Source organism: Drosophila persimilis, unplaced genomic scaffold (genome assembly GCF_003286085.1).
Source record: "Drosophila persimilis strain 14011-0111.01,24,50 unplaced genomic scaffold, DperRS2 tig00000124-arrow-pilon, whole genome shotgun sequence".
Classification (NCBI taxonomy): domain Eukaryota; kingdom Metazoa; phylum Arthropoda; class Insecta; order Diptera; family Drosophilidae; genus Drosophila; species Drosophila persimilis.
The window spans coordinates 13,521,899-13,531,988 of record NW_020825294.1 but is presented as its reverse complement, the minus strand read 5'-3'; the positions used below and the strand labels follow the sequence as shown (position 1 = coordinate 13,531,988).

At 42.5% G+C, this 10,090-nt stretch overlaps 1 protein-coding gene across 1 annotated transcript; it reads left to right on the top strand.

Annotated features, from left to right (window-relative positions):
- The first annotated feature begins 8,561 nt into the window (after positions 1-8,561).
- Positions 8,562-9,272, top strand: LOC6603544. Its single transcript, XM_002028487.2, has 3 exons — positions 8,562-8,933; positions 9,005-9,169; positions 9,225-9,272. Exons 1-2 carry the CDS (start codon positions 8,564-8,566, stop codon positions 9,160-9,162), a joined length of 528 nt encoding a protein of 175 aa, XP_002028523.1. The 5' UTR covers positions 8,562-8,563; the 3' UTR covers positions 9,163-9,169; positions 9,225-9,272.
- The last annotated feature ends 818 nt before the right edge of the window (positions 9,273-10,090 follow it).

Sequence of the window (10,090 nt, the reverse complement as noted above, 5' to 3'; positions counted from 1 at the left end):
CTCATGGGAAAGAAAGTGGCAACACTTTCCGCACTCAGAATGAGAGAAGCCAGACTGTGGAAAGCGTCCGCGGTTGGGCACTCGGGAATCCTGACGAGACGTCCGTAATTACCAGAGAGGACAGATTATTGTGTCCCTAGTGATCACCTCTCGACGCCTTTCCAGGTATCAATCCCACTTAGGGAGGACTGGGAGATGGGCGAACCAGGACCCGCAAATGCATTTCACTTCTACACTGATGGCTCAAAGTTAGATGGCCGCGTGGGAGGCGGAGTCTACTGCAGCGAGCTGAACATCAGTCATTGCTTCAGGCTCCCGGACCACTGCAGTGTGTTCCAAGCGGAGGTTGTAGCCATCTAGGAGGCCATTTCCATCGTCTCCAAACTACTTCTAGACACGCACTTAGTGTGCGTTTTCTCGGACAGCCAAGCAGCTATTAAAGCTCTAGGCTCAATATCGTCGAACTCAGCGACTGTACATGACTGCCGCAGGTCTCTGCACGAGATCGCAGATCAGTTAGACCTCTTCCTTATATGGGTCCCAGGCCACAGGGACATCGATCCTCACGCACGAAATATTCGAGCAAAATGCCAATAGGAGATGGCAGCAAACCGTTTCCTGTAAAATCTCAAGATTGATATGGCCATATCGATCGAAGAAGCGCTCAGCCGAGCTGTATAGGCTCAGCAGAGCACAGTGCTCTGCAGTTACTCGAGCCATTACGGGACACTGGCAGATCGGCACTCATGCCTATAGACTGTCAATCCCTCATAACGACTTCTGCAGGAGTTGTCGCGACGAGGAAGAGGAGGAATCGGAAATCGTCGTCTTCGTATTCTCGGGGCCGCTTTCCTCACAGACATTTCGGACCTGTCCTAAATCAAACCGGGGACCTTGTCCAGATACATCCAAGCCTCCGGATGGGACTGCCCTTAATTTGCAACAGCCTGTTTCTCCACGGTTTTTAGGCACTTCGAAGGGGCACACGCCCATGCGGCACCACAACGGACCTTCTATAGGTCCAAGTGAGCTTGGGAGGGTTTCACCACTCCCCCAGGCTACCGCCTGAACCTAACCTAACCTAGGGTTTCCTTCGGAAACCGCAAACGTGAGTGGCTGGTGGTCGGTGCACACATTAATGTCCCTGACTCCGTAAATGTAGTGACGAAGCTTCCCCAAGGCCCACACAATCGCTAAAAGCTCCCGTTCATTGGTAGCGTAGTGACGCTCACCGTTCTTTAGTGTCCTTGAAATCATAGTTATTATTATCATAGTTACATCAATATTATGTTTTCTGATGCCATAATGTTCCTTAATTTCTGAAAGGCGTGTCGTTGGACCTCGCTCAAAATGATACTGGTTTTTTTTTTATTTGTATTTGCTGATGGACCCATTTTCCCCTTTTATAATGTCAGAAAGCGGTCGGGCAATTGACGCGAAATCTTTCACGAAGCATCTGTAGTAACTTGCCAGGCCCAAGAATGATCTTAGGCCGAACAACGTTGTTGGCTCGACGTACTCCTGGATGGCCTTCACCTTCTCAGGGTCCGTCATCATGCCTTCGTTATTCACAATAAAGCCGAGGTATTTCACGCTCGACTTAAAAAAATTGGACTTCTCTCGAGCGACTCTCATGTTGGCGTCATAGAGTCTTTTCAGCACCCAGTCGACGTATTTAACATGGTCGTCTTGAGACTTGGAGAAAATAATTACGTCATCGACATAGACGTAGCATGCTTTACCGATTTGTTCGCGCAAAACATCATCGATTGCTCTCTGGAAAATGCTACCTGCATTTCGTAGACCAAAGGGTAGTCGGCAAAACTCGTACTTTCCTCCGTTTACGGAAAAGGAAGTCTTTTCTCGGTCGCGCTCCGCCAAGGTTATTTGGTGGTATCCAGACTTCAAGTCCAGTGTTGTGAAGTATCTGGCAGTACCCAAGTTTGATAAGATCATTGAGATGCTTGGCATCGGGTATTTGTCGGCCTCTGTTTTTTTATTGAGCTTCCGAAAGTCCATTACGAGACGTTTCTTTTTATTGCCCGCTTCATCAGTGCCTTTTTTGTCGACCACCCATATAGGATTATTATATGGCGATCTGGATTTGCGAATGATTTTGTCTTTCAAAAGGCTCTTGACCTAGGATTCGACAAAATCAGCCACACCCATAGGTCCACAGTGCGGATAGTGGCCACGACCGAAGTATTGTAAGGCAGAGCCCCGATAGGGTCGGCAAATGACTTACTCCTCTTATTTAACATTTTTATAAAGTCAGCTCTTATAGCTGGGGGAGCATCGACGTCAATAACGTTTGTGTGGTTGACGTCTATGCACTTGTGGAATTTGATTACCTCAGTCGTGTTACCGAATCTGAGTGTACCGCTCTTTAAGCACAATGTCGCCCCTACCTGCGATAGCAGATCAAGGTCAATGATGCCGTCAAATGCTGATAATGATTCCAACAAAAAAAATGGGGAGGTCTTGCCGAATATTGACAGAAGGCATTTCTTCGAAATTTCATTTGTCCCGTTGATTGAGTAGACGGGAAAGGGTGTTTCGACAGGGATGACGCCGCGAAGCCATTTACACGGCTTGATGTAATTCTTTGACTCACCCGTGTCTATGAGAAGCTTCATATTAATCCCTGCTATTTTCCGCCAAACGAATGGCAGCAGGGATCTTCCCCTAAAAAATTGACTGAGTTACTCTCGTACTCCAATTCGCCAACCGCTTCTATCTCAGCGACAGCTTCAGGCCGTGTCTGTCTGGTTGTCCCCGACTGTAGTGTGCTCTATTCTCTGCTGCCAATTTCTCGATGTGCGCTCTGACTCGTTTGATTTCCTCCCAAAATTTTGATTGCGTCCACCCGACCCGAAAGGTTTTTGGTAAGCAGTGGGCAGTCTGAGTTTGGAAGAGGAAGGATCTACATCCATGGGCTCCAGGCCCTGGGCCGAGTCCTGCCGCTATTGGATCGTAGGTTGGATCTTCCCTGCTGGGCGTTCGACGCGTCTTGCCTTTTGTCGTAATGAGGACTTTTATAGGAGTGGTTTGCCACTTGCCACTCTGGTTTGCCTCAAATTGCCCTGAGGTTGCGCTTGAGTTTGGCGCTGGCCCGTTTTTTGGGCCTTGTCCTCCATGGCCTTGGCGTAATTTGCAGCCAAAACGCTGCGATCCTCGCTGGATTCCGCCGCTTCGGAAAGGGCCAGAGCGGTCTGCAGATCTTTCGGTCTTGCCGGAAATACTGCTGTTTTCAATGTTCTTCTTAAGCCTGAAACGAATACGTCCAAAGCGTCGTCCCTAGCTTTCTCGTTTAGAATGCCCGCTGCGACCGCATTATGGACTATTATGTTTTTGTTGGTAATGAGAGAGAGCTCCTTCTCAATCTCGTCATAGTATTCCGCCAAGGACAGGTTTCCCTGCCGCATGGTGGCCAGTTTTTGTTGTATCACGCTCACTGGAGTTTTTTCGGAATACGAACTATCCAATCTATTCAAAATTGCCATGAAATTTAAGACTGTATTGAAAGATGACAGGACGTTATTTGCGGCCCCTTTTATTTTATTCTGATTATGCCTGTCGCCATGTAATGTCTAGCGCTGCCTTCAAGCGCTGCCTGGCGCCAAGCCACATAATTTTCCTGTTTCCCGTCGAACTCGGGGACGGACTTAACCATGTCCAAAGGCTGATCACACTGGACATCGGGATTTATTGCTATCTCCTGATACGCTTCAACTTTCGGGGCAGGCGTCCTGTGCTCAACTGAGCAATCTCCGCTTGTAATTGCTTTAACCTGGTCTCGAACCGCGAGGCCTGATTTTGCAGTGCGGCCTCTATAGCTGCTGCGAAAGTTGCCGGGTCCATGATGTCAGGGGAACGTTCGTTGCTTCCAGTCAAATGAAGGCCCCTTAGACACAAACGTAAACTATCGTCACTATCGGATTGTTCTTGCTTGTGAACACAGTGAAACTAAGCTTTCGGACCGCTTAAAGGTCTTGAGGTCACTATTGGAACTGTTAGGGCTATCACCCATTAGCAACTTCTTATTTTATTTGTATTTTTTATTTTTTTAATGAATTTGATTTTGATTTTAAATATCTCAGCTGCACCACTCAGCACTATTTTATTTTTATTGGGTCGCGATTACCAAAATGCTTGAATAATATTTTACAAAAAAGAGCTCACTTACATGGTTTTCTGCGGCTTGTACCGTGTTTTATTCGATCTAATTATTAGTTTCCTTCAACTAAATATTAATTTCTTTGTGGGTGGCGATGTGGGCAGCGAGGGGTTGTCCTTCAGCTTGTTGTTTTTACTTTTTGAGGCGAGGGATTGCCCTTCAGCCTGTTTTTCCTTTCGTAGACGTTGATGCCGGGAGCGAGGAATTGCCCTTCAGCTCCTTTAAAATGTAGGTTTAATTATTAATTTCACCTCACTTGTTGTTTTTATTATACCCGATACTCAAAATGAGTATTGGGGTATATTAGATTTGTGGTAAAAGTGGATGTGTGTAACGTCCAGAAGGAATCGTTTCCGACCCCATAAAGTATATATATTCTTGATCAGCATCAATAGCCGAGTCGATTGAGCCATGTCTGTCTGTCCGTCTGTCCGTCCCCTTCAGCGCCTAATGCTCAAAGACTATAAGAGCTAGAGCAACGATGTTTTGGATCCAGACTTCTGTGATATGTCACTGCTACAAAAATATTTCAAAACTTTGCCCCGCCCACTTCCGCCCCAACAAAGGGCGAAAATCTGTGGCATCCACAATTTTAAAGAAACGAGAAAACAAAAAACGCAGAATCGTAGAGAATGACCATATCTTTTAGACTGCGGAATCTGAATTGGATCGTATTATTATTATAGCCAGCATCAAGAAAACAATTTCATTTTTTCTCGCCCTGTCTCTCTCTAACACACACGTAGCATAGGCGGCTTTGCTTAGAGTAAAACATTAGCGCCTAGATCTCAGAGACTATAAAAGCTAGAGCAACCAAATTTGGTATCCACACTCCTAATATATCAGACCGAGACGAGTTTGTTTCGAAATTTCGCCACACCCCCTTCCGCCCCCGCAAAGGATGCAAATCTGGGGATATTCACAAATCTCAGAGAGTATTAAGGCTAGAGTAACCAAATTTAGTGTCCGTACTCCTGTTAGATCTCACTATGAAACGTATATCTCAAAATTTCGCCCCACCCCCATCCGCCCACACAAAGGACGAAAATCTGTTGCATCCACAATATTGCACATTCGAGAAAACTAAAAACGCAGAATCATAGATAATGACCATATCTATCAGGTTGCTGAATCTGGATCAGATCAGATCATTTTTATAGCCAAAAGGAACAAATCAATTTGCAGTGGCTACGCAGCGCCCGACGTCCCGCTCAGACTGATTTTCTGTCTCTCTCGCACGCACTCTTTGTCGTGTCGTTTAATATTAGCGGCGTCTGCCGGAGGAGAGCCATATTGACTTAGTATCGGGTATAACCGTACAGTTGCGGTGTCCGCAGCAACTCACAACGTTCCCCCTCGTTTTTGTTAAAACCGAAGCGTCGGCTAAAGATTTTTTTTTTTAAACGGATAAAATTTCTTTGGGCGCCAGTAAAATAGAATCAACGGTTATTATAATGTTTATTAGTTATTCCGTCGAAGCGAGAATTATTGTTCCTCGTTGGAGGTCTTAGACAAATCTAAATTTACATGAAAATTAAAGTCTTAATATTAAGTCCCCGGCATTAATCTGCTGACATGGCACACGCGCCGGTGTTATGCTGAGCAGCGGCAGTTTCCCACGTTCCACGGCCCCATAGTTGGTGTTGGGCTGTCTGGGCAAGTGTCTCTGTCAACGCTGCAACTCTCGTGTAACGCGACGAGGCATGTGCTGTATTTGGCTCATATGAAAATGTTTAAGCTCATTGACCCGCTGTAGGGTCGAGAACCAAATGCAGAGGGAGGGGTATCCGGCTGGATCGGATAACTTATACATATATATAGGCAGGCAACTGATTTGCCTTAACAAGCAGGTATACACCGAAATCATCAAATTAAACAACACACTGGACTGTTTAATAAGTGCCGAATCACTTTCGGATTTATCATCCGATCACTTGCCTGTTGTACTAAGACTTTACAATTCTCGGAGTTCGTGAAGCATTTTCAAAGAAGAAGAAGATGCCCAACGCCGCTAAATAGAGAAACTGTCACCAACCAGTGTGTACTTTCCCCAAAAATTGAAGAAGGCGATTATAGTGATGATTCCTGAGCCAAATAAGCCATCGTATAGACCAATAAACCTGCTAACTTGCCTTTCGAAGCTATTTGAAAAAGTCCTCCTAATGCAAAGATGCAATAAACAAATAAAATTTCTAAAAAAAAAAATAGCGCCGAACCAATTTTCCAAACAGAGCTTTAATATTTAAAGGACTCCAAACATTATATTGTACATATATGTTTTTTTTTTATTAGTCTTGATTAAACTTTACACGTCAGAGTAGAACTATGTTTTTGTTATTGTCATCAGCTGATGGATGGTTCCAGTTGGAATCGGGGCGTAAAATCTGTCAAAAATTCCCAACCGTTCCAAATAAATGTGATCTGTATAACAAGGCAACAATAGCCAATTTGCACTGAGCTGATTTTCTGTTTTAATGCCATATTAGAATGCAATTACACCTAATTCTGTTTTTACACCGTAGATTGGTGCCTGAAAAAACCGTGCCAAAAAAAGAGATTGATTGTATGCAAAAATAGGTGATTGGTTCCTTATCTCTTACACCTATCTAACGTTGGAAACAAAATTTGCGTATAAAAAATGTTATTAGCAAACACGTCTGATTGCATTGATAGTTCACCAAATACTAACACATTTCAATTCCCCTATATATATTTTTTCTATTTACAATTGCTCTGACCAGCAAATTTGCTTGTATGTATGTATGTATACACAAAAAAAAACGAAGAAGCAAAAAACATATGTACATATTCTCTTTATGCTCTTCTTCGTTTTCGTATGGTTTCAAGCTGTGTGTGTTTTTATCTATTTGTCTTGTGTTATTTTGAACCGTGCTAAATGGAATCAAATCGTCTAAATGGATTTGAATTTTTTGATTTTTAAAACCGTGTAAAAAAAGATCGTGCAAAAACAGAATTAGGTGTATTGATAAACTACATTCTAAATCAATAATTCTCAATTTTAATTTTTGATTTCGAAATCTGAACGTCGGAATTCCTTCAAGTTATGGTAGAAATCTTTGAATCTTATTTCCACCACTTGTGGATATTTAATCCACAAATTCATCTGCGATATCTTATTTTGTCTTGGTAAAACTTCGATATGTTATGGTGGTTGGAGGTTTACGTTATAGCAAAGACTATACAATACCAAGATGTTGCATGAGCGACCAAAAAGCTGTTCTATGGCGGGTCCTAACATTAGAACCCAAAAGGCACGAGGGAGCGCGCGGGGTTTCAATTCCCTTTTCGCCTGTACTTCGTCTCTACCGCGACCCCGCTGCCCATCGGTTTCGTCTGTTCGGCAACTCTAGACTCTCGAGCCTCAGCACCGTCGAAGCGGTGGTCGCGGATCGCCGATGTCTTTGGAGCGGCACAGTGGGACCTATGGCCGTCTCATCTTGCTAAATTAGTTAGTGAATATGAGTTCAATAAATATTTGCTCACTGAAAAAATGTTAAACTTTGAGTGCTTATATCTCCTAAACTAAAACTATCTTGAAAATTCGATTGGAAAATTCTCTATTAGATGCGTACATTAAATTTATCTAAAGCACTCATACAATTTTTGTTACTATTTCGGCTGAGTCCCCACTGTGCCGCTGACATCAGCGACCACGCTGCCCTACGGTTTCGGCACGCAGACGATTCATATTTTGTTTTTGTATTCTTTCTCTCGAGACACACCGACTCGACGCTGACCGAGGCATTGACGAAGCCGAGTAGCGTAAAAGAGAATTGAAGTAATAGCCCCGCGCGCCCGTACCATGAAGCGTCAAACAAAAATTGAAAAAGAATTTGTTCCTCATGCAACATCTTGGTATTGTATAGTCTTTGGTTATAGCATACGACATTAGACTTTCTTAACTGACTCCCTGCAAAAACAGGGACAGCTTTATGAGAAAATCAGGCAGTAGAGCTGGTAGAGGCGCTGCGGCAGAAGTGATCGGTTGTTACACTTTTCAGATCCAATTTTGCTGGCTGGCTCGTTTTCTGTGTGCGTCGGAAAACATAATTTTTATCACAAATAATGCCTCACTTATTCGAAAAGTGTTTAGAGACGGCTACGGAAACTAATTTTGCATTTTGCCTAACTAGTTGGCAAACTAGTCTAACTAGTCGCAACTAGTTAGCAGCAAGGTCTAATATCATAATACTATTATTATTTTCAGTCATTTATTTTTTTCTAGACTTCGAAATCCTACTTTTGTTTCAAACGATGTATCGAAAAAACATCGACTCATGGCATAATTCTAAAACCATCGATATGATCGATAGTAGTTTTTCAGCCCTTACATATAGATATATATATAGTGTTATACATCTAAACATGAAATCAGAAAAACTAAAAAGAAACTTTTGGGTCTCTGCTGAAATTGAATGTATGCTTAAATTTATAGGGGAGCTTAATAATGTCCAAAGATCTATTTCTGCAAATACGACGCAAAACACATTTAACCAAATTGCCAACAAAATGAAAAAAAGTGGATATCCAAATAAATCACCTACGCAAATACGAAGAAAATGGTTTCAAATGAAGTCTGCGTATTTATGTTACAAAAAAGGCAATATTGACCGACTGTTTCTTATACCTGAAAGATTTCGAAATGTAATTGCACAGTTTGTAGAAAACGGCGATAAGTTAGGCCGTTCATGTAGTATGTCGACTATCTCGTTGACAAATCAATACCATCGTTACGGTGAGTTAAACTATTACCCAAAAAATACGAGAATATATGTATGTACTTAATTATTTTACCTATATTTTTAGATGTCAATTCTTTAGTCATGGATAAATTTTTGAACCAAGTTAAAAAGAACAATAAACTAGTCAATTCGGAATATACAAAACTGGAGCGATCTCTGTTGCAATATGACCACAAATGGCAAATCGTTCGAGATGCTAATATTATTAAAAATATAAACTAATTTTATTGTATGTAATGTGTTAAATTTCTAACATAAATTGAAAGTATTTTTTCTTCCTATAGGTTAATCTTGCCGATCGACTCTTCAAATATAAAAATAAGGTGCAATAAGTTTTATTACTTCTGCTTATGCTTGTGAAAATATCAGAAGTCCAAGCTACAGTTAGCAGCGAGAATTAAAACTGTAGACTTCTGCAGCACAGCAAAGGGTTTCATTTTTTCTTCTGCTTTGAGTCAGACCAAAGACTATACAATACCAAGATGTTGCATGAGGAACAAATGCTTTTTCAATTTTCGTTTGACGCTTCATGGTACGGGCGCGCGGGGCTAGTACTTTAATTCTCTTTTACGCTACCTTTGCCTCCGAAATGCTACTCGGCTTCGTCAATGCCTCGGTCAGCGTCGAGTGAAAGCATGTCAGTGTCTGCGTGCCGAAACCGTAGGGCAGCGTGGTCGCTGATGACTTTGGCGCGGAACAGTGGGGACTCAGCCGAAATAGTAAAAAAAATTGTATCCCCTCGTGCGTTTTGGGTCCTAATGTTAGGACCCGCCATAGAAAAGCTTTTTGGTCGCTCATGCAACATCTTGGTATTTTATAGTCTTTGGTCAGACTTTAGTCAGAGTTGTAGGTCAAAGTAGCAGTCAGCACCAATAAATCAATAAATCACTTCATTAAGTCAGTCATTCAGTCTATTAGGTCCAGCCGCCGAAGAATAAACGTAAATGTTTATAGATATGGCTATTGTATGAGCAGAGTGAGCCGTTCTGCAGAGCTGCTGAATTAAACCAAGCTTCTTATCTATTTTGGAAGCTAACAGGTGCCAAAAAAGCTGGTAATCTCAAACAATGTCTTTACGACAAAAGACCAGATAAAAACCATTCGACGAGATCGACCCGTTACTCAGTTTGTATGTAGTGTGTACATGCAT

Excerpts from the sequence above, each read along its gene's own strand:
- LOC6603544 (XM_002028487.2), top strand. The coding sequence starts at position 8,564 with ATGAAATCAGAAAAACTAAAAAGAAACTTTTGGGTCTCTGCTGAAATT. Across the intron at positions 8,934-9,004 it reads AAATCAATACCATCGTTACG|ATGTCAATTCTTTAGTCATG; the intron begins GTGAGTTAAACT and ends CTATATTTTTAG.